Source organism: Eretmochelys imbricata, chromosome 10 (genome assembly GCF_965152235.1).
Source record: "Eretmochelys imbricata isolate rEreImb1 chromosome 10, rEreImb1.hap1, whole genome shotgun sequence".
NCBI classification, from domain to species: Eukaryota; Metazoa; Chordata; order Testudines; family Cheloniidae; genus Eretmochelys; species Eretmochelys imbricata.
This window is the reverse complement of record NC_135581.1, coordinates 34,662,672-34,686,869: the sequence shown is the minus strand read 5'-3', so window position 1 is coordinate 34,686,869 and position 24,198 is coordinate 34,662,672. Positions and strand designations below refer to the sequence as shown.

Sequence of the window (24,198 nt, the reverse complement as noted above, 5' to 3'; positions counted from 1 at the left end):
TTTAAAGGCAGCTGCACACTGGGCAGAGATTTGCATTGAGCTGTTCACAGTAACGCCCAGGCCCCTTTCCAGAACGGACACCGTTAATGTAGTACCCTGCCTCGGTGCAGGAATAGTTTAAATGTTCCTTTCCGACGTGCGCCACTTTGCATTTATTGACCCTGACTTCCATCTGCCCTGGTGGTGCCCTAGCCTGGGAGGCACCCTCTGGAGTCTGCCTGGGTCCGGAGGAAGCTAAACAACTTGGCGTGAGCCGCAGTTTTTGCTCCCCGCACCTTCCCCGGCTCATTCCTGACTGGGCTGAACAGCGGGTCCGCGAACACGCCCCGGGCCCGTTCTGATCTGGGACAACACGCGGCCTCTCCCCGCAGGCTGGCGGCCGCGGCCGCGGCCGCGGCCCCTCTGCCCTGGCCCCAGGCCGCTCCACAGGCTAACCACCGCCTCGGCCCCAACCGCTTCGAGCGGCCGCCGGGCTCCGCCCCAGCCCGGCCCCCGGCCGCTCCCTGGCTCCACCCCCGCGCTTCCTCCCGTCCCCATGGTAACCAGGCCAACCACCGCCAGCAGCGCCCCTGCCAGCGGCCCGGCTCCCCAGCTCCGCCCCGCTCCCAGCCCCACTGTCCGCCCCGCTCCCAGCCCCGCTGCCTCACCACACAGCGGAACGCAGCCCCCAGCCCGCCACAGCGCGAATCCTCCTCCACCCGCCCCACTCACATCACACCTCAGAGTCCCCTCGACGCTCCCTGCCCGCTTGCCCCGAACCCAGCCCCGCCCCACCGCCGAGGTCCTGACAGAAAAAATTCGACATCACAAATACAAAACAAAAAAACAACGAGGAGTCCGGTGGCACTTTAAATACTAACAGATTTACTTGGGCATAAGCTTTCGAGGGTAAAAAACCCACTTCAGATACATGAAGACTGTTATCGTATCCTTTTCCCTGCCAGGATCTCCCTCAACTTCCTCTTTCTCGTATCTCATTGGCTAATTTGAGCCCCGCCTCATGGGATTCTCATCCTCTATTGGCTGGTTAGCAGGATTGAGGGGTGGGTCGCACAAATTGCCGCGAGGTATTGTGGGGTTTGTAGTTTCGCCACGATTGGTCACAGGGAAAGAGGCGCAGGAGCTGCGCTCCCGGCGATCTCGGCGTGCGCGAGAGGCTTCCGGGAGTGGCGCGGAGCGAGGTCCCCGGCCCGGGCAGAGTGCGGTGAGGTGACGGGCGGGAGGCTGAGACGGGACGAGCCGGTGCCCAGGCTGAGGGGGCCGCTCCCTGCGGTGGGTTCAGTGCTGGGCCGGCTCCAGCCGCCCGGTGCCAGGCAGCCGCGCTGCGGCCGGCCGGCTCCAGGCGCTCGGTGTCCCGGGATGAGGCAGCTGCTGGCTTGCTGTGTCCGGTCTGGCAGCTGGTGGGCTGCAGGGCTTTGGGGGAGGTGCCCACAGGCCAGAGCAGGCCTGGTGGCGTGACGGGGCCCACCTCCTATCCCCACCCCAGGAGCACGGTGCACGGATGCTGCTGTGCGCCCGCAGGAACTGACCACGTGTGTTTGAGGGGCAGGCTGTGCCCAGGATGGTTTTGCCTCGAAGGCTCCCTACATGTGTAATCTCTCGGGGATGGCTGTATTGCCTGATGAAGTGAGCTGTAGCTCACGAAAGCTCATGCTCAAATAAATTGGTTAGTCTCTAAGGTGCCACAAGTACTCCTTTTCTTTTTGCGAATACAGACTAACACGGCTGTTACTCTGAAACCTTATATTGCCTGTGGAGCTCAGCAGCAAGGCTGCACAGAAGCTCCCCGACTGGCTCATGATGAGGCAGTCGTGGCCCACAACCTCAGTGTGGAGGGAGATCTCTGTGTGGCATTATTTTTGAGAGGAGGGTTTGTTCTGATTTAATCATCATGTAGGACCCAATGTAAAAGTTCGTTTCCAGATTTAATATTTAGGCTCTTTGTTCTGTTCTTTATGTAAAATGTTCATAATCAATGTACAAAATAATCTGATTTAGGTGCCTAAAGCAATAGATGATTACACTAGATTCTTCTTCAGGGGTGAATCCTATTGAATGACCAGGTGTTCCATTTAGGAACAGAGGCTTTTTATATTTTTTTAAAAGGAGATTTAAAATGACAAACTGAATAACAGTATTGATTGCATTTGGTTTTTAGTGCCAAGCACCTCATGTGGTTTGGTTTAGGCAGCTGCTTGAGCACTTGAATAACTTTACACACACAAATTCTCATTTGCTTCCTTGGGACTATAGCTGTCGAAGGTATTTATCTACCACTGTCGTAGTACCTGAGCACATCCTCATCTTTAATATAGTTATCCTTACAACTCCCTCCCACTGTGATATAGGGCAGTGCTATTCTCTCCATTTGACTGGTGGAGAACTGAGTTACAGGAAGACTTAAGTGACTTGACCAAGATCACACAGGAAGTCTGTGGTGGAGCAGGAAGTTGAACCTCTGACTCCCAAGTCCCAGGCTGGTGCTCTAATCAGTGGACCGTTGTTCCTCCTTATAGACTGCTGTGTGTTTACCGCATCAGAAGCGAAGAGCCTTGAGTAGTCCCGTTCTCTTCAGTGAGACTACTGTGGTATTATTTGTTCTTCCTAATGTCCACCCTAAACTGCCTTTGCTGTAATTTAAACCCATTGCTTCTTTTCCTATCCTCAGAGGAAAGGAGAATAGTGTTTTGGTTTTTCCCCCCCTTGTCTTTATAAAACCTTTTATGTACTTGAAAACTGTTATCAAGTCCCCATCAGTCTTCTCTTCTCCACACTAAATAAACCAAATTTTTTCAATCTTTCTTCATGTTTTCTAGCCCTTTAATCATTTTTGTTGCTCTTCTCTGGATTTTCTCCAGTTTGTGCACACCTTTTCTGAAATATGGTGCCCAGAACTGGACACAATACTCCAGTTGAGGCGGAGCAGAGTGCAAGAATTACTTATTGTGTTTTGTTTACAACACTTCTGCTAATACATCCCAGAAGGATGTTTGTTTTTCCAACAGTGTTACACCGTTAACGCATATTTAGCTTGTGATCCACTATGACCCCCAGATCCCTTTCTGCAGTACTCCTTCCTAGGCAGTCATTTCCCATTTTGTATGTGTGCAACCGATTGTTCCTTCCTAAGTGGAGTACTTATTGAATTTCATCCTGCTGACAACCTTAAAATCAGTTTAAAAGATGATTTCTAGCATTATTGGCTTTGCTGTTTGTAGAGTAGATAGACCAAAAGTTGTAGAACAACAGTAAAGGGCTGTCATGGAGGATCTGCAGCAACCACTTGCCTTTTCACAGGAGAGCTTTGTTGACCAAGGAAGGGCGGAGGAGGGGTTCCATTGATGGGTAGGAATTCAGCATGACATATCTCTGAGAAGATCCCACCTTTGAAGCTGAGGATGCCTCAGCTCCAGAGCTGAGTGGTCACACCACAGTACTGTAAGATCCTGAAATGGGAACTGAAAGTTCTGTTTTGCTTTGGCTCCACAGGTCATGATGTCAGAGCTGAGTGATGAAGCCAGCGAATCGGAGCTCCTGAACCGCAGCCTGTCTATGTGGCATGGGGTAGGCCAGATGATCTGTCGAGAAGAGCTGGATGTTCCACTGGACCTGCACACAGCGTCCTCCATTGGCCAGTATGAGGTGGTGCAGGAGTGTATTCAGTGGTAAGGAATGAGCAGCGCATGACCAACACAGCTTTGTTGTTACTTATGCTGGTTTTATTTTTAAATGACAGCAGAACAGGATCAATCTGCACTAGAACAATGACCCTTTGCCAGTGAACTTCAGTGGTATCAGATCATTTGCTCATTGTAAAGTAACTTGTGGGCCATGTCTGGGATGGGGAAATTCACCCCCTGAAATTCCTGCTGATTCAGCTGAACTGGAGTTCAGTCTAATGGGGAACCACAGTGTAGACAAGGCTCCAGTGCCAGACTTGTTTTTAACACTGTTTTTATTTTAACTACAATGGTAATAAAGATGATTTTGACTATAGGAGTCTGTGCTGCAGCTGTGACGAGCTTTAGTACTGGTTCAGCTGATTTCTTTTTACTTTTTTTTTAGTGGGGAACTGGATTTAAATAAGAGAAACTCTGGTGGCTGGACCCCGCTGATGTACGCCTCCTACATTGGGCATGATACCATTGTGCATCTGCTGCTGGAGGCGGGAGTGAATGTGAATGTCCCGACACCAGAAGGGCAGACCCCACTCATGCTGGCCTCCAGTTGTGGCAATGAGAGTGTTGCCTACTTCCTCCTCCAGGTGGGTGTTCCGGAATGGCTAGGAAAAGCTGCTATTGCAAAATTGAAATGCCTCCGGCAGTTCTGACAGAGAACTGTAAGCTCAATGCGCTCCTGTAAATTAAGCTTCCTGACAGGGATTCAAACTTTCTTAGAATCACAGCTCAGAGGGCAATGGCTAACAGACCCAGGAGAGATGCTGCAGTAAAGAACGTTCTCTGTTCTCTTGAAGCAAGGCGCAGAGCTGGAGATGAAGGACATTCATGGCTGGACTGCCCTCTTCCACTGCACCAGTGCTGGACACCAGCAGATGGTCAAATTCTTACTGGACAATGGGGCGAACGCTAACTGCAAGTAAGAGAAAAATACCTGGTATTTCTTTTCTGTCTCAAGGATTTCCACATGATTTCAAATGCAAAAGGAGCACATTAGCATAAGAACTGCTCAGAGCATAAAGGAAGAAAATACATTCTGTCCCCTCCTTTTTCCTTGCAGTTTAAGGAAATAAGATGTAATCCACTATCCCTGTGGGCCTTGGAGTTAATGTAGTGATCATAGTGCCATCTAAACTGGGGAGTGGAGTCTCCTCACAATGCCACATTTAAACCAACGTCACCTGAAATGAGGTTCTGTTTTGGCAGATCTCTGTGAAAGTGCATTACAGTTGCTCTCTGCTGCTGACCCTGTATAAACTAGTCAGTGCTCATGCATGGTTGCATAACACATTGGCTGGCTTCCCATGCCCATGTTTCTAAGAACCTGCCATTGGTAGCATGCACATCAAACAACCTCATATGTGTTGGTTGTGCTGTTTCTATTTCGTTAATGTCTAATGATACTGATTTCCAGAACTGAAAGCCCCAGATACTTATTGATGGAAGTCAGTGGAGCTCTGAAGTCAGTGGAGATAAACAAGTTTATACCTGCCAAGGATCTAGCCCTGAAACTCCACTGACACTCTTGCTATTTGAAGCAGAATAGCTGACTCTCCTTCCCTAGTTATGGTGGCTCTGCAGGACCCAGAGTAGTAAAATCTTTCTGGTCATAACCCTGTTTCCTTCATTTTTTCCATGGAAAGAAATGCTTGTTATGTAAATGCATAAAATATTTATTTCAACAACTATCTATGTTCTTGAATTTCTGGCCTATTTGCAACATCATCAGTGGCTAAATTACCCAAAGAGCCGTGTCACAGGAAAAAAAATCCTTCCAGGCCCTTGTATAACATAGCACTAGCTGTCTATTGGCTTTGGACAGCCTATAGCAGGGGTGGGTAAACTTTTTGGTTCAAGGGCCACATCTGGGTGGGGAAATTGCGAGCAGGGCAGGGGATTGGGGTGTGGGAGGGTGTGCGGAGTGTGGGAGGGGGTGCGGTGTGCAGGAAGGAGCTCAGGGCAAGGGGTTGGGGCAGAGGAGGGGTATGGGGTGTATGAGGGGGTTCAGGGCAGGGGGCTGGAGTGCAGGGTGCGGCAGGGGGGTCAGGGTAGAGAGTTAGGGTGCAGGAGGAGTTCAGGCTCTGGCCTGGTACTGCTTACCTGGAGCAGCTCCGGGGTGGCAGCAGAGCGCATCAGGGTCAGGGCAGGAGCCTGCCCTGGCCTCGGCCCTGTGACGTTCCCAGAAGCGGCCGACAACATGTCCCTGCGGCCCCTGGAGGAGGTGGGGGAGCAGAGAGTCCGCGTACTGTTCTTGCCTGTGGGTACCTCCCCCAAAGTTCCCATTGGGTGCGGTTCCCCGTTCCTGGCCAGTGGGAGCTTCAGGGGAGGTACCCACAGACAAGAGCAGTGCGCAGAGCCCTCTGGCCTCCCTCCACCAGGGGCTGCAGGGACGTTGGGCCGGCCGCTTCTGGGAGTGGCAAAGTGTCACAGGGTGGCAATCCTGCGGCTCGGGTCCAAAGCCCCGAGGGACCGAATCCAGCCCCCGGGCCATAGTTTGCCCACCCCTGGCTTATAGGGTAGGACATTAGTGTTCAGTTGAACATAGCTCATCTTCCTCAGAGTTCTGAACAACTTCTTTTGCATACCAAGGATTAAGTGTAGCTTGAAGTTTATTCCCAGAAAACAAACACAGTTCAGAATTCATGTATGTAGAAAATGCATATTAAATACAACCAAAGCAGAGAATGTGGTGTGCAAGACAGAAACCGGGATGTGTCTGACAGGATTTGACCCTGCGTGTACTGGAATTGCCTTTCCTGCTAACTACATGGGTGAAAGAGTGGTGGGGCTTGACCAGGTTTCAGCTGGAGGTGCCCTGGTGGGACATGCTATTATGTTGGCCCCATCCTGCCTGGGATAGAGGGATTAAAATGACATTTTAGTGGATGTGCCTTCTTGAGTAATACATGGCTTCATTAGCTAAGTACTCTTTATTTTTTTATTTTTTTTTAAGTAATGAATTCAATTTAATTTTGTGCTGGTTAAAGGGGAAAATTTGACAAGCCCTGAAAACTGAAATCTTTTGTGAAGACTTGGCAAGCTGGGGTTAGGTTCTGCTTCAGCTGGTGAGATTTTCTCTTTGGTTCTTTTTCTGTGTGTGACCAGCAAACCATATTATATCTTTAATTTCACCTGTCCTGAATCCAATCTACATGAGCTTTTTCTCTCTCATCCAGGGAGCCTGTGTATGGATATACACCTCTGATGGAAGCAGCTGCTTCTGGACATGAGATAATTGTCCAGTATCTTCTCAATCATGTAAGTGTCTGCCCAATTCTAAATAAATCCTAGAATCTTCAGGGTCCAGACTTATAGTCAGGAGAACACAGGATGTGACAGATCAGGCCTTCCAAAAGGATATATTTCCAGGCTGGTGCTCTCCATTACAAATCCCCTCTGGTGGTAGGTCACAACCTCATTTTGTTGTTTTGGGGGGTTGAATGCCTATACATCTGTTTAATAAAGCAGAGAGATCCCAAATCCAAACTGATTTCCCCTAACAGCCCCTGTATGTTTACAGCATAGAATCTCTGGTCTTTCCTTAGGTGTAATTAGATTTTTCCAAAGGGGATGAAAGGCTCCTTTTTCTCTCCTTTTTAATACATATTTTGTTGCTAAAGAAACCAAAAATAACTTCCAAATTCCCACAGCCTATTTCTGACTCACTATGTGCCTCACCCTTTCTCTTGTGGTATAATCTATTAAAACACTAGCCCATTTCCAGGGCAAAATTTCCATCTCTTCTTTCTAGAGGTGGTCTCTGTTGCTTTTTCTCCTTGCAATAGGTGTTGCATTGGACACATCCAACAAATGTAGCCAAATGTGGTCAGCATTGTTGGTTCCTTTTGGACACCGCACTGCTGCGAGAGTTTTAGCTCACTGTAGCTTTTAGCAAAACATCTTTTTTACCTGAGATTGTCTAGGAGTTGGAGCCCCAGCCCAGGGGATTGTGACCAGGCCATGATGACTTACACTACATATGCTCCAGGCTGGATTGTTGCCCTTGCGCTCTCCTGTCAGCATAGCGCATCTTCACCAGACATGCTATAGTGGCGCAGCTGTGGTGATGTAGTGCTGTAGTGTAAACTTGTCCCTGTAATGATCTAGACACTCTGGGTAAGTCAGACTCTGGAGGCTATTGAAACAGCCCTTGTTTTGAGTCTTTTTGACTCAGACAAAGCATGTCCGTTAAATATCTGATCCACCCCTAGGAGATCCTATCTAGTGCTTGTAGGCATGTGTCTAGCAGGCATCTTTCACCTCCGTGCTAATGTCTGAATATTCAGTCCTTTTGGCTTCTAACCACAGTCAGCCCCTTTAGAAAATTTAAATGTAATTTGCATAGTGACTTTGTTCAGAAAGATGAGGCAATGAAGAAATAATCAGCAGCAGATCACGCAAGATTCTGATGGTGATGCAGAAAAGTGAGATATTGGGCTATTGTCATGAGAGAGAGAGAGAGAGCGCGCGCAGACAGCAAATCATTAGGTGCAGTAGCATTGAGAAGAGATTCAGGGAATTTATCCATGGATCTCAAGGAGCCTTACACTTCCTGATAGTTTAAAAAGGCAGACAAGAAGAGAGGGATCTTGATGGAATATGAAAGTTCTTTGGTTCCCTTGAATTGTGTGTGTGGTGTCCATTCAGAACACCTATGCCAGAAGTATGCATTGCCTTCCCACAGGGCGTGAAGGTGGATGTGAGAGAGAACACGGGAGCCACGGCACGGACTCTGGCCATGAAGTATGGACACATGAAAATCGTGGGGCTGATGGACCTACATGCAGCCCCTGTGCCCAAAGTCTTCTGTAGGGGCCCAGGTAACTGAGACACCTCCTCATATGTGCACGTTAAGGGAAGGTGTTTGGGGAAGAGGCTGTTGCTGTTTTATAGAGCAGTGATACTTCAGGTGTCTGCTGGAAATCCTCTCCTTTAAACAGCAGTGGAGTCCTGGATGGTAGACCTTGTTGATGCGAGGGGTGCCTTGCAATAAGCTTCTGCTCCAGTCAACCATTGCTTGCTCACCCTTTGCTTTGTTTCACTGTTTTTTTCCACTGCTTTTAAAGGGCCAGTAGCAAATCAAGGATGTAAGTAGCTGGAGGTACTGTGCAGCTAATGGTCTGTGCTTGGACCACAGGAAAACACTGTGAAGATCTGAGCTCCTCGGATGAATCGTGCTCCGCCCCCCAGAGACAGAGACCAGTCCGTAAGACCAAGGGCCCCAGTATCCACGAGGGGCCCCAGGCTTTGGCTAAGATAACAGCTGTCGGAATTGCAGGAAAGAAGCAGTCTCGCTGTGGTGAGCGTGGGTCGGGGAATCTAACCATGAGGCTCCTTCGTGATCTCAGGGGTGCCACAGTGCTGCTTTGCTGTTACTGCAGCGCCAGCAGTTCCCTGCTCCTTTAGATTGGGCCTTCCTGCATGGCTCCTACAACTGCCAACACTGAGCAAACACCCATCTTTACAGGGGCTGAAAGCCAGCTCTAAAAACCATCTCCCAGCTGATCCATGAGGGGGAAAACTTTTTTTACTTACCAGCTGAGAATGTCCTTCAGCATCATCTCAATCTCTGCTTGCGGTCTGGCTCTTGAGATTGGCCCCTCTACCCTTTCCAAGATAGACTCAAGAGTCACAGAGCCATTCACAAACCAGCAGGAGTGTCGGGGGGCGGGGGGGATTCAAGACAGGCCAAACAGCAGGAATGATTAAACTAATCTACCAGCATCAGGGCCAGGTGAGCTGTATCTGCCTGAGGAACCGGAAACACTTCCTGCTGCAGTGGAAATTGGTGAGGTCGGCCATGTGACAGGCCGGGAGAAACGTCAGCCGGGTTTAAACATTAACTCCTTGATGAAGGTGATGGGCTTACCTAAATATAGGGCGGGCATGAGCTTTGCCCTTTGTTGGATGCATGGCGAGAAGTGGTGATGTTCAGTGATTCTAGCCAGCTACCTGGTTATCTTGGATGGCCAGGAATATTGATTTGTATTGAAGAAAAAATACCAACCCTCAGATTCCCTTGAGCTTGAACTGACCTTATTTTAATGTTGTTCGGGCTAGTGAGGAAACATGCTTTGGTGTAGCCTGATACTACTACTGGGAGGTGACTGTATTAAAATGCTCAAATCACCAGCTGCAGAACTTCACAGGATGCTGACGGTGTGCTGACCAAAAACTCGGGGAAGGGAGGAAATACTCCAAGCTCAGTAAGCCGGAGGTGCATCTGCTGCAAGGCTGGTTATGTGCGATCCTCTTAGATACAGGCATCTGGCTAGAGCATGGTCAGTGATCAGCGCTGATCTTGTATATGAAGGGAGCTATTAGGCTTTCACGTTCCTGGTAATTTTGTTAGTCATTCAAAGGGGAATGGAAGCCGGTTATTTTAAAATGTGATTTCTTCCCCTGATTGTCTTCAGATCCCTGGACACTTGCTGGCAGCTGCTGCTCCGCATGCTGCAGCCTGTCTGGTAACTTGCATTCTCATCTCTTTGCACACAGAGCAGGTCCCTCTGCAGGGCTACGTTACGTTCAGTGATGATGGTAGCTTTGAAGGGGAGGATCTCCGGTTCCGGGACGTCACCTCTCCAATCAATGAGCAAGACGTGGAAAGTAGCAGCAGCAGGGGTAAGGCAAGGTCTCAGAGGAGTGTCTAGCTTCCAGTCTGAGTGACCTGGGGTTGAGAACTGCCTCAGAGCTTGCACATTTCCTTTCTCACTCACCACCCCTTAGGTCTGAAGAGCTTCTAGGAAGTCATCTTGCCCGAGATTCAAGCAAGAAAGGGGGCAACCCATCAGTGCACAGGCATCCTTTGTTGGAGTGGCATAAATTCTGTCCTGCCATCCCAGGGGAGAGTGAAGTGCCATGATGGAAGGAGGAGAGAGGGGTAGAAAGAAAATGAGTGCCGCCCATCTGCACTGGCCTTATGTCACGAGCATTGGGAGACCTCTCCTGGGTGCTTAGGGACAAGAACACAGACTTAGCTGGTAACCCCATGCCCTAAAACGTGCATCTGTTACCCATTACTGCAGTCAGTGATACTAAATGGCTATAAATCTGTCCATCAATGTATTGCACTGAAACTACTTTACACCCACTGGCAGTGGTATGGGGAAGGATGGGTGCCCCCATTCCAGACATGATACTCTCCACTCACTCCTCAGAGTAACCTCCTAATCTGAGCAGCTGCTGCACACAGACTCAGGCTGGATGTCTCCGTGAGGTGAGAAGATCAAGGAGAAGAAGCAGGAACTCATTGTTTTCCTTTCTGCTCCCCTTCAGAAGAAAATGCTTTCTTCACCAACAACTTGGACACCATTAGGAGCAGCAGCAGCAGCAGCGAGTGTCTGCCCAAAGCCCTGGGGGTCAGCAGTGAGGGCTCCCTGGAGAGCAATGAGGTGGGGCTTTTGTCTCTTTTTTGTCACTGCTGTTGGTGGAATACGGGAACTCACAAATACGCCAGCCACTTGCCATAGCTTTACATCATCTGTGAGACTGTAGGATCCAGGGACAGGAGGGGAGAACCTCCAAGTGTAGAACAAAAGCTGTAAACTCCTTTTGAATGTGTTAAGGCAGTGGCTCTCAACCAGAGGTAGGTGTACCCCGGGGTACGCAGAGATCTTCCAGGGGGTACATCGATTCTAGATATTTGCCTAGTTTTACAACAGGCTACATAAAAAGCACCAACGAAGTCAGTACAAACTAAAATTTCATACAGACAATGACTTGTTTATACTGGTCTATGTACACTGAAATATAAGTATAATTATATTCCAATCACTTTATTTTACAATTATATGGTAAAAATGAGAAAGTAAGACTTTTTTCAGTAATAGTGTGCTGTGACAGTTGTGTATTTTTATTGATTTTGTAAGCAAATAGTTTTTAAGTGAGGTGAAACTTGAGGGTATACAAGACAAATCAGACCCCTGAAAGGGGTACAGTAGTCTGGAAAGTTGTATCATTTGACATTGATCCAAGTAGCTGAGCACCCTCCTGCAGAGTGGTTTCCTGATGGGTAGATCAGTAACTCTCCAATCACAGCACTTTCCCTTGTCCTAGGCATTCACTGCCCTCCCCACCAGAGAAGGCTCAGACCATGTGACCGTTTGATTCAGGAGCTTTCTTGGAGCCTCTTACAAACAGCAGGGCAGTGAATGCAAACAGTAAATTCTTGTCCTGAGATAAACCCTTTCCACGATCATTTAGCCCCAGGGCAGTATAAATAGCCACTTTGTGATTGACAGCATCCTGACAGGTGCCAGCGGGCTGCCTTGTTTTCTGAAGCAGACTCCCTTCCCTGCACTATGCTGTGCTCTACCTGGTGATGTCTGTGCCCTTCCCTGGTGAGCACTAATTTTCACCATGTTTTTAAAGTCCATTCTTTTCCCAATCCCTGAGCCCTTGCTCTGTCCCTAACCCACAATCTAGAAAGGAAGTCTCCCATACCCTAGCATTTGATAACTGTTGAAGGAATTTGGCCAGATGACTGGATCAGGTCACTTGGATTTGTGGAAGTAGAATTGCACCACTGCTTCTAAGGTGGTCTTGGCTTCTACAGGTTGGAGTATGGGGAGGAAGTCTGGACTTGGAATCTATGTAAGTTACTCAGTGGTTCGAGTAACCACTTGCATTCGTAGACCAGGTTCTGGGTTTGGTGTAGATGTGCTGGATGGGTATGACATTGTTGGGCACTAGGAGGGCTCCCTGGTTCTCTGAGCTGCTGCTCACAGGAATAACCGCACCCCATCCTTCTGCTAGTCAGAGGGCTCAATGTTTCTCTGGGCTTGAAAGAATGCAACACGTGATGGCTGCTTTGTGGTGCTGGCACTCCAAGGATTAGCTCCAAAGCAAGGCCTCTCTATCATAGTGCAGCGTTCTGGAGATCCATCGAAGAGAACACTGCCCCGGACTCCAGCCTGGTCATTTGGCTTTCTCAGATAAGGAAGCAATGCTGCCCCCTCCCTCCACCCCCATTTCCCCCTATTGGCTTTGATGCCTAACCTCTGAAGCTCATTCTAATACTCTTGAAAATGGAGAGGCTGCTTTTACAGTGAAACTCCTGCTCGGGCATTGCTATTGCTTTAATGGAACATTCCTGATGGCTCCAGACTCCAGTGCTTCTAACCTTGGCTCCTTAAACTTTCTTCCCAGCTCAGTGTAATTATTAGCACAGGTGGTGGTAGCACCTAGGAGCCCGCTTATGACCCTGAACCCCCATGGTGCTGTACGAACACAGAACAAAGACAGGCTCTGCCCCAAGGAGCTTACAGTCCAGATAAGGATTTTGATCCTGCCTGACACAGTTCCATCCTACCTAAAACCCTCGGCGTGATGGATTGAGGAATCGTCTCCTTCGCTTGTCTCCCTGAGACTAGAGTCCCTGCAAGTTGCTCTGTGCTCAGGACTTCACCCTGGAAGTTCTCTTTAACAAGCGATTGCTTAGTCTTTACCACCCACACTTCTGGGCCTCTGCTCCACTTAGGAAACAGTCTCCTGTTGGGGAATGTGGCTAAGACAGAGTATTCTGTTCCTACCCCAGGCCCTACAGTGAGCTTGCCCAGACTCAGAGCCTGGGACTGAAGTAGCTGAGAGCTTCCCCATGTTCCACACCTATGCAGTTCCCTGTAGTGATTCTGGTGACTCAGCAAGTTGACCCTGTGCCATTAAACAGGCCCCTTCTGTCTCTCCAGGACTCTGACCATGCGAAACAGCTCTCTAGTCGGAAACAGGCTAAAAGCTACGTGAAGATCAAGACCCGGTACAGCAACAGTGACAGCCAGTGGTCTCAGAGTCCGGGCAAAGCTGGGGTGTCTAGTCAGCACTGTATACTCCCTAACCCAGAAGCCACCACCTACACAGGACCCCAGGTAAGAGCTGCAAAGGAGAACAGAAAACTCACCTCTGTGATGGGGTGAGAACGTGTGTCAGTACAAAGCTATTGGAGATCCCTCGAAGAGAACGCTGCCCCAGGACTCCAGCATGGTCATTTGGCTTTCTCAGATAAGGAAGCAATGCTGCCTCTCCCACCCCGAGTGGACTTTGATGCTGAACCTCTGCAGCTCATTCTAATACTCTTTTTAAATGGAGAGGCTGCTTTTGCAGTGAAACTCCTGCTTGGGCATCACTATTGCTCTGATGGAGCATTCCTGATCCCTGCACCCCAGTGCTTCTAACCTTGGCTCCTTAAGCTGCCCTCCCAGCCCGGTGTAATTACCAGAGCAGGTATGACCTCTGTGACTTCTGCAGTGGCCAGTGTGGCTGACCCCAAGGCCGCCCAAGCAGCTGGCCCTGGGGACAGCCACACTAAACACTGCTAGAGAGGTCCTGCAGCCAGTTGCACCAGCCGCTGCTGGAGCGGCCTCAGCCCCGGGGGCAACCGCACCGGCTGCAGCTCTGGAGGTCCCTGCAGCTGGCCCCGGGGACCACCCAAGCAGCAGCCAATACGACTGCCCCGGGAATCTCCTGAAAAGCGGTCCCGGGGGCAGTCAGAGCAGCTGCTGGCCCCCCAGGACTCCCCCCGGCTGCTGATGGCGCAGACTCCCCCGGGAATCTCCTGAAAAGCGGTCCCGGGGGCAGTCAGAGCAGCTGCTGGCCCCCCGGGACACCCCCCGGCTGCTGATGGTGCAGACTCCCCCTGGCAGCACCCCCCCTGCCCCTAAGATTCAATCAGGGGTATTTATGGTGCAAGTCATTAACACAGTATCTTTTTATATTTTATATAATTCAAAGCTTCATTCGTACCCATTTCATTGAACAGCTCCCTGGCTTTCCCAGTCAATCTGGTTAGCAGGTCAGGCATACAATGTACCTCTGGGATATAGTGAATTTCACAGAGACGATCAAAGGTAGATAGAAATTCCTCTATGTCCTCAGTATCTTTGTAAATGGGACAAATCCTTTCCCAGTTTTTGTTGTCATGAGGGGATGAGGATGCCAGGTAAGAGCTGCAGGCAGGCTGTGGCATCTTTTTCTGCTGTTTCAAGACTTGGAGCTGAAGTCTGGCAGATTCCTCTTGCATCTGGTGAGCCTTCTCCTCAGCAGCCAGCCATTCCATAAGCCTTAAATGGGCTTCTTTTTCCATATCAGCTATCTTTTGCTTTTCCTGCAATCGCAGATCTGTCCACTTTTGTTCATGTTCTAGTTGCTGCTGGTTTCCCACTGCAAACATTTTCACTGGGTCTGCTTCCCTTTCACTGGCCATTAACGGATTTTTCAGTTCTTGCTCTGGGAGCTTTTTCTTAAAAGACAACCCCCTCTGTAAGCACAATTCTTCAAGGGTTTTTCTGTCAAGCTCTTCATATGACCTTGGCTCACTCATTGTAACTGATTTTTAACCCTTAAACTCTCCAATATAAAAATTAATTTTTGACAAGTGTGTGGTTCTGATCCAAAATCCCAGTTAACCTGTGGTAATGAGTATCCTGCCAACTATGCCGCTGTGACCAGAATCCCAGGGGAGCCAGCTGAGGTCACTCAATTAGGATGAACCCCAAAGAATGGGTCAGACAATCCCCAAAGCTGGGAGATATTCCAATACTTAGATTTACCAAACCAGCACACAATAGCTTCTATATTACCTCACTGGTTGTTCAGAAGCCAACAACACAGTTTCCTTAAAATAACCCAGCCTCAGGCCTCCACCTAGACACCCAAGTCAGGTAGGATGAGGATTTCTAAAAATCTTATTCATCATATAAAAGAGGTTCTACCAATCCCAAAGGATTGGACATATTACCTCCCAGGTTAATGAATATTCCAGACTTTTCCCAAATACACACTTACAACCAATTCTTACTAATTAAACTAAAATTTATTAAAGAAAAGAGAGAATTGGTTAAAAGATCAGTATACATACAGACATGAGTCAACCTTGAGATTCAGATTCATAGCGGAGACGGTGAACTTTGCAGATGCAAAGAGTTCTTTCAGAAATAGTCCATAGGTTACAGTCCAATGTTTGTATTCAGGGTGGTCCAGTCAGCACTGGGATCTCAGTCCTTATGGCTTAGGCTTCCCCTGCATGAAGCCTCAAGCAGATCTGAGATGACAGGATCAGTATCCAAGCCATTTTTTATATAGTTTTAGGCCCTCTTGTAACAGCTCGGAGTCCCTCGGCGAACAATAGACACTCATTTCCTAAGCATCGCAGGTAATTATTCATACAGATTAAGATAAGGCAATTGCCCATTTTTCTACCATTTGCAGATGATTTGCTATACATTTCAAAAAGAGATGAATACAGCGATATCCTAGGTTTACAGTTCATTTAAATGTTAAGATGTTCTCTTGATCTCTGAATTAACAAAATACAGCATAGACAGGGACGGTTTGATTACATTGTTGAGTTCTACCTATATATAATATATATAAAAAATTATCTCCCTGTATGTTTATAAAGAGTTGAATTGGAATCATTTATCCTGCAGGATGCTTAACGCTTTCTGGTCAAGTGTCACACCCCCATTGTGAGACTGGTGTGGAAGGGAGAAACTAGAGCTCCTGGATACACCTTAAGAACCTTCCATCATCGATACAAGCAGTGTTTACATTGAATTCTTTGTAAGGCCAAAATATTGATGCATGCTTTGGACCAAGTTAAAAACTTAGTCCACACTTTGTGAAACACTTTAGTGATTCCAGGGTGTGGTCCATGTGTTGACTTAACATGGCCATTAATGTTCTTCAGAGAGTACTTACTCTGGCATTCAGCCATGAAAGCTGTGAAGGTTGTACCTCAGTTTCCCTTTGTGGACAGCAGTTCAAGCTTGTAATGGTCTTTTTGCTGTGGAAAGTTTTAGGATTGTGTACAGGCATTAGCTGTGAAACCTTAACATTATTAGGCTTTTTAATACAAAGTGTGTTCTTGAACCAAAAGGCATAATCATAAGGGTTTCTATTATGTACCACTCTTAACATGTTCAAGATCATGCACATTGTACAGCAATGGTATCAGAAACACTAAATACATTTACAATTATTCTTGCCATGCCAAGCCTTTTGTTTAGATAAATCATTCTTTAGGTCAGCTTGTTCAATATCCCTTTTGAGTCTTTTTAGTTTTTTCTTTACCTTAGGGTTTTCCTTAACATAGGCTTTTAGTTTAACCACTTCCTTGGGGTTTTGGTATCTTAGAGATGAGTGAGGCAAGTGTTTCCCCCCCCCCCCCCCCATCAGTCAGGTAATTTACTTTAACACAGACACTAGCCTGTTTACCAGTTTTCAGATTCTTAACCTTTACCAATTCCAAGGCTAGACTCTGTCTTAAAGAGATACCATCCATTTTTCACAAGCCTGTTCTACTCAAGGTTCTTTTGTCCTTCCATTACCAACCTCTGCTTCCACGTGGAATCAGATGTCAAGTCCAATAAGAGACTACAAGACATATCCAAAAAGTCTAGAGATGAGTTTACCTGCCATCCCCTATATTCTCGAGAGATCAACTGTTCTCCTGCTCTGCAGATTCAGCTATCCAGTTTTCCCTCTGAACCGGAGATGCAGACTGTTTACTCAAAGAATAACCATGGAGATATTCCTGTCCCATCAACAGTGTCTCCACAACAAGCTGGTCAAGCTTGTAGGGCTGTTCAAACTCCCTAACAATTTTTATACCATCTGAAATCTTTTCAAAGCTACCCACAATGGGTCTTTCTAAAGCAAATTCAGTGTATTCGTTTTTACTTGAAAGACTTCAGCCATTAGCCACCAACACACTTTTCTCAGAAGACAAACTCTTTACTACCAACAATGGCCCATTAAGAGTCAATGGAAGTAATTCCTTTTCACCCAACTAGGCACAGCTATTGACTTTTTATAGACTTTAAAGACGTCACTAAGAAATTCCTTCCCTCCTGCAGTATTATGAACTGCAGCAGATTCTTTCTGAGCTTTATTTATATCCAGAACCGACTTTGGCACAACATACAAATCACCAAACTCCTTCTGAGTTTCAGTTACATCCAGAATCACCTCTGGCCAATCAGAAGGATTATTACACAACCCCCTTTCAGGCAAGCTGCTAGACTCCATGATTAAAAGGTTAGAAGCATTCCCTTCCCCTTTGCAGCTCTCCTGGCTGACAATAGGCACAAGATTAGGAATCATTTCCTCCTTGTTACAAGTTTCCACACTGTCAGTGGGTAATGTAGTCAAATCATGTTTATGCTTTCCTTGTGTCCTGGCTACGATATCAATCTGATTCGACAAGGTTGTCATATCTTTACCCAGCAACACACTAGCAATAGGCAAAATAGAAGCATGAAAATTGCCTGGTCCCTGGGACTCATTTATTACATTAACTGGATGTAACCTGGTTACAATGTCATTATCCCTAACAGACACAAACTTAGGAACATTTCCATCTGGGCTTCAATTAAATCCAGAATCAGCTCTGAGATGACTGATACATTTTCAACCATCCTTGGCTGACAGGCTTCTTCTGTCTGCTTTACAGACAGAGAAGAGCTAGATACACACTGTTCCTTAGCAGGCATGCTGCCGTTGCTCAAAACAGACAAACAATTGGAGACATTTTTTCCTTTGTCCCAGCACACCTGGCTGTTAATGGACAATTGCTTGGAGAGTGGGACAGCTTCCTTAACAGGAAAGATACCACTCCCAACAGACAAACTTGTGCTTTTAACAGACAGTGGCTCATACTGAGCTACTTTAAGCAAATTACTGTTACCTTGTCTAGGCTCGTTTTTAAAAACTACACTCACCAAGAATATACCCCCTTCTTCCTCAATTAGGGCTTCAACCTGACCATCAACTTTAATCTGCTCTAGAGAAACATTTTCCTGATCAATGAGTTCTCTCTGTGCTTTATCTAATTCCAGATTTACTTCTAAGATATTAGACAGACATTCAGAAACTTCATTCACATATAACCTGCTTTTCTGAACAGACAAACAGCTATCTTCCTCAGACAAACATTTGGAGAAACCCTCTATAGGCAAATCATTGCCCCAATAGACAATTTCATGATATTAACCTGACTGCACAATGTTTTAAAATCATTCCCGATTAAAAGGTCTGAGGGAATTGTATTCTTCACTCCCACAATCATGGTGCCATCAAATCCCTTCCATTTAAGGTGGATTTTAGCCAAAGGCGCTCTTACTAAATATTCAGATAAGGCTGCAACAGTTACACTTTCACCTGGCAAATAGTCTTCATCCTTGACACAGTTCTGTCCTATGTAACCTGCTTTTTGGGATGGTTTGGGCAATCCTCTCCTCAGCCCAGTGTAGTGCAGGGAATCTGAAGGAAGAGCTTTACAGTGTCTGGCTGCTACAAACTACAAGCCAGGCCCCATTACAGCATGTGGCTTTTGAGAGTGAACAGTGCAGAGAAAGTTAGGATAGCTCCAAAGTAGCTGTTAGCCTTTCATTCAAGGAGACAGGAGGGTCCAGTTTCTCGTGTGGGTATAAACATCTTTGCTTTGGATGGGCTGCAGGACCTGGCAACATTCCTGGAGCAGATTGGGTGTTTGAAGTACCTCCAGGTGTTTGAGGAGCAGGACATCGACCTCCGGATCTTCCTGACCCTCACAGAGAGTGATCTCAAGGAAATAGGCATCACGTGAGTCTCCACAGTGTAGCTCCTTTGTCGCTGGGGCATACGAAGGGATCAGGAAAGTTCAGTCCTCTCTTCCAGCCCCCGCTCTGGGTTTGCACGATTCTGCCACTACCTTTTAGTCTTGCCCTCCAGCCTGGGGATCCATCACAGATTTCTCAATGTGCCTTAATCCTGGTCTACAGCAAGCGCTGGTCTTCCAGCCGTGCACCACTTCCTCCCCCCCCCCCCCCCAACTCAGTCCCTGCCTGCAACTCTCCTGCAGCTGTCAGCAGAGCCTTAGAGGAGATAGATCGTGGTTTTCTGCTGTCCCTAACTATCCTTCCTGCTCGTTGCTGGGGTTTTCATGGGCCTCAGTGGAAGAAGGGGCAGGAGTCTCTGAAGCAAGGTCCTGGTTCAGTTTTGCTGCTAACCGCTTGCTGTTGTATCATCAGTCTGTTCGGGCCTAAGCGGAAGATGACCTCTGCCATTGCTCGATGGCACAGCAATGCCAGGCCTCCCAGTGATGCCCTAGAGCTGGCCTATGCAGATCGGCTGGAGGCGGAAATGCAGGAGATGGCCATTCAGCTGCACAAGGTAAGGAGCCTGGCTCTAACCCAATCGCATATTTACTATGGCACCTCCTTTGGGGTGGGGAAAGGCTCTTAAGTGAGGGAGCTGAGGTAATTTGGAAGGGATGCAAAGGGGTAGGGTAAGCTCAGTAACCCCATGTTGCAAGTTCTGCCACCCTCTAACCCTCGCTCTCTGTTGATGAGTCTTCTATGTCTTTAGTTCAAACCCAGCTGGCCAGGATGCTGGACTAGTGATATCTGCCATCCTGGTTAGGATCTGCTCATGCTGAAATGGGGAAATTCATGCAGAAATTTCTGTCAGCTTGGCAAACCCACCCTCGTGCATGGAAAGAAGGGGAATCCCGGAGATCAGAGCTGACCCTGTGTGGGAACATTACCTAGCTTTCTTCCCACTTGCATCTGGGCCTCGGATGGGTTTGGTGGGTACATATGGAGCCCTCTGCAAACGCCCAGATCGTTGTAACAGGAAGTTCTAGGGATGTCCTGTGAGCAGTCAAGTGTCTGAGATTGCAGCGCGCAGCACTCCCCCTTTCAGTCCCTCCTCTCTCACTCTCCCCCAATATAGAGGTGTGAGGAAATGGAAGTGATAAAGAGCCAGGTGTCCCAGGAGCAGGAGCTGCGGGCAGTGGTCGAGAACTGCTTGATGGAGCGGGACGTGGCTTGGAATGATGTCCAGATCCAGCTGCGAGAGGCCCAAGCCATCACCAGGGATGCTGGGGTCCTGCTAGAGCAAATGAAGTAAGTTGCTCCAGGTGAAACGGAGAATGGGGCCATCCCAGCGTGTCCACTGTCTGCCGTGAATGCAGGCGGCGCCCTTCTAGCGAGCTGCCCACACACAGTCACACCACAGCATCTGAACCCCGTTCTAATCCTCCGTCAAATGAGGACATTCCAACAAGATAAGCAGATACTGAAGCCCCTTCCTGAAGCACAGTAGGTAGGGGCGTGGCTTTCCAGAGCTGGAGTTCTGAATGTTCAACCCCAGTGGGAACCAGGTGCTAAGTGACTTGCCTATGGTTACTTAGGGAGTCAGTGGCAGAGTTGGGAAGAAAGACCAAGAGCCCTCCTACCACTAAAACCTGTAGTGCTTCTCCACTGCAAGGACACTCAGGCCTCACACTGATCACCAGCTGCCGTCAGGATGAAATTCACAGCCTCTAAATTATAAGCATTGCCCAGTGAGATGCATCGGGACAGGAGAGGTTTACACTTCACTCTGCGTTGAACAGTCCTAGATACTCTAGCCAGCAGGGCAACTCTGTTTTTTTCTGTTCTTCTGAAAATATCCTGCATGCCATAAATCCCATGTTCAGTGGTGTTTCTGCTCTGGGGGTTAAGCTGATACTTTCAGCCCATCAGTCCTGCTGTGTTGGTCAATAGATTGAAACTGGAAAGTCTCTGTCCTTCACTCCAGGGGTGGAAGCAACGTTCTTGGCCCCTTGAGAGAGGAGATGCAGCATCACTGAGTTCCCAAGGGACCTGTGTCCAGCCTGCCGTAGCCAGAGGGGAGAGAATCCCTGCTGTAGACCTTTGAGGACGTGGTGAAGAGAGGGAGTCCCAGAGGGGCCCCCCTGGAAAAATGAGAAAGGAGGCTGGTTTGCGATAACAGCATAGTGTTCCCAGACGGCACTTGTGTTACCCCTGCATGCAGCGGCTGGAGCTGAGTGAATTCTCTAGCAGTTTGGCCACAGAATTCACATGTATGCAGCACATACAGTAAATAAGGTGTGCGCATGTGCATGTGTGTGGTGCACGCCTCCAGAGCTCAGCTGTGCAGAGGCAGTGATCATAGCAGAGGGCCATCCACACATGCCAGAGCAGCATGTATTGCCCAACAAACGTGGTGGAGGGTGTGATGGGTTCCCAATGGGGTCCAAACCCCAAATAAATCCATTTTACTCTGTATAAAGCTTATACAGAGTAAACTCATGAACTGTCCGCCCTGTATAATGCCGATAGAGAGATTTGCACAGCTGTTTGCTCCCCCAGGTATTAATCACTTAATAAAATCACTTTTCTTTATTAACAAACCCAGATTAAGTATAAAAAGTAGGATTTAAGTGGTTCCAGGTAATAACAGACAGAACAAAGTAAGTTACCAAGTAAAATAAAACAAAACACGCATGTCTAAGCCTAATACATTAAGAAACTGAATACAGGTAAATCTCACCCTCAGAGATGTTTCAGTAAGCTTCTTTCACAGACTAGGCTCCTTCTTTGTCTGGGCCCAATCCTTTCCCCTGGTATAGTTCTGGTTGGTTCCAGTTCAGATGGTAACTAGGAGATTTCTCATGACTGCAGCCCCCTTTGTCCTGTTCCATCCACTTTCATAGCTTAGGCACAAGGTGGGAATCTTTTGTGGGTTCGCATCCCTCCTTTTAAATGGAAAAGCACAAGGTTTAAGATGGATTCCAGTACCAGGTGACATTATCACATGTCCTGTGAGACCCCAAGCCTCCATTCTTCCTGGCCTGACTTACACAACACAGGAAGGCGTACAAATAAACAGAGCCATTTACAACCAATTTTCCTGGTTAATGGGAACCATCAAGATTTCAAGCCACCATTAATGGCCCACATTTTGCATAATTACAATAGGACTTTAGAATAATGCTTCATATGTCTAGCTTTTGGTACAAGAATGATACATTCATACAAATAGGATGAACATACTCAGTAGATTATAAGCTGTAATGATACCTTACAAGAGACCTTTTGCACAAAGCATACTCCAGTTACATTATATTAATGCTCATTTAGCATATTTCCATAAAACACATAGAGTGCAACCTCACAGAGGGTTTACCTATTAAGTGGCTATTTCACTTTTACCTGTAATGGTAAATCATTTTCTAAAATCCTTGTATACCACTTACTGGCTGAGAAATCATCCTTTCTTAAAGCAGGCACTATTTTTATGAATTAAAAAGGACATTGTCGACTTGAAAATCATTTTCAAAACACGTGGGGTTATCTATTACTGAATAACAGGTTAGGTTATTAATATGGGGAGAATTCTGCCCCCTGTGCCATTTTGTTTTACACTTTCCATTTAGGGTGGACGGTGAAAAAAGACTAGTCGACTTCACCTCTGTAAACAAATCAGTATCTGGTGAACTTCACTCCTGATTCTCACATGCTCCCACAATGCTGCCCATTCTGCTCAATCTTCCTAAAAATGTGTGTGTTGCTGTCCCAGAGGCAATTCCATTGGCCTAAGGTTTTGTAGACTTGTGGCTCTGATAGCCTGTGTTTGGGGCTATATTTGCCATGACAGTCCATGTCTCTTTATTAAAACCATGTTTCAGAGTAGTAGCCGTGTTAGTCTGTATCAGCAAAAACAACGAGGTGTCCTAGTGACACCTTAAAACCATGTGTATGTGTGACATGCTTCAGCTGTTTTCATGCTGCCGCATTGCTGTTCTGGCTCTGCTCCTTTGAAGGTGGGTGGAGGGATCTGGGATTTGTCCCATTAATGGACATGGAGCTGCTGTCTGCCTAGAAGAGGGATGTCAAACTAATTTGGTGAAGGGATCCAGTTGTACTTTTCGTTGTGGCATATGGGTCAGAATATAATGTTAGGACTCTGTGTGCCCCTCCATGTTGGTGTTGGTGGCAATGACAGGCTTGCCCAGAGATCCGGAGTAAAATCTGGCCTGTGTATGGTGACTCAAAGTTTAGTTATTGCTAACTTATTAGGGACTTCGTTGTCTGCAGTGTAGTTGTAGCCATGTTGGTCCCAGGATATTAAAGAGACAAAGTCGGGGAGGTCATATCTTTTATTGGACCAAGTTCTGTTGTGGGGGAGAGAAGTTTCTGAGTTGCACAGAAGCTGACTGCAGACTCAGGAAAGCAGCAGTTCACGTGTGGAAGGTTTCCTTCACGATCTCAAGGCAAGAAACTTAAATTCTCTCTTTTTAAATGAAAGTTGAGGTTGTGCACAGAGTCTGGGCTTGTCTGTACACTGAAGCTGCACTGGCTTAACTAAAGGTGTGATGATAAACTGGTGCAGCTTTGTGTGTGGACCCTCTTGCTTCGGTTTAAACCTTGAAGTGCATTGGTTTAGCTTGCATTTCTAAATTACAAGTGTGTAACTTTGGGTGTGAACCAGGCTTGGATGTCATGTGGACCAAATCCAGCCTGAGGGGCATTTGTGTGAAACCCAGGCCTGGACCTATCCCTGCCTCCTCCTTTTTCACTGACCCCTGCAGCTGTTCTAAGCACAGGGGCAGGGATTGCTGTGGAAGGCACACTGGACTCTTGTCTCGGGCACATCTGCCTATGACGGGGAAGGGCAGTTTATAATCCAGTGAGCTGCTCGCCCCAAGAAGCATTTGATCCCTTGGCTGCCCAGGCAGGTGTTTCAGGACACAGGA

At 47.5% G+C, this 24,198-nt stretch overlaps 1 protein-coding gene across 5 annotated transcripts in view; it reads left to right on the top strand.

Moving 5' to 3' along the window:
• Positions 1 to 951: 951 nt before the first annotated feature.
• ANKS3 (ankyrin repeat and sterile alpha motif domain containing 3) overlaps positions 952 to 24,198 on the top strand; it is a 28,497-nt gene continuing 5,250 nt past the window's right edge. Inside the window, exons 1-13 of one of the 5 annotated variants that reach the window (XM_077828808.1) lie at positions 952 to 1,204; positions 3,490 to 3,665; positions 4,066 to 4,264; positions 4,475 to 4,596; positions 6,854 to 6,935; positions 8,362 to 8,497; positions 8,815 to 8,976; positions 10,176 to 10,301; positions 10,956 to 11,071; positions 13,367 to 13,543; positions 19,132 to 19,256; positions 19,685 to 19,826; positions 20,388 to 20,560. In XM_077828808.1, coding sequence (XP_077684934.1) covers positions 1,001 to 1,204; positions 3,490 to 3,665; positions 4,066 to 4,264; positions 4,475 to 4,596; positions 6,854 to 6,935; positions 8,362 to 8,497; positions 8,815 to 8,976; positions 10,176 to 10,301; positions 10,956 to 11,071; positions 13,367 to 13,543; positions 19,132 to 19,256; positions 19,685 to 19,826; positions 20,388 to 20,560 — 1,940 coding nt within the window. In that variant the 5' untranslated portion in view covers positions 952 to 1,000. Of the gene's footprint in view, positions 1,273 to 3,489; positions 3,666 to 4,065; positions 4,265 to 4,474; positions 4,597 to 6,853; positions 6,936 to 8,361; positions 8,498 to 8,814; positions 8,977 to 10,175; positions 10,302 to 10,955; positions 11,072 to 13,366; positions 13,544 to 19,131; positions 19,257 to 19,684; positions 19,827 to 20,387; positions 20,561 to 24,198 lie in introns of all 5 variants that reach the window. The other 4 variants (XM_077828813.1, XM_077828811.1, XM_077828812.1 and 1 more) reach the window with 4 other exon arrangements.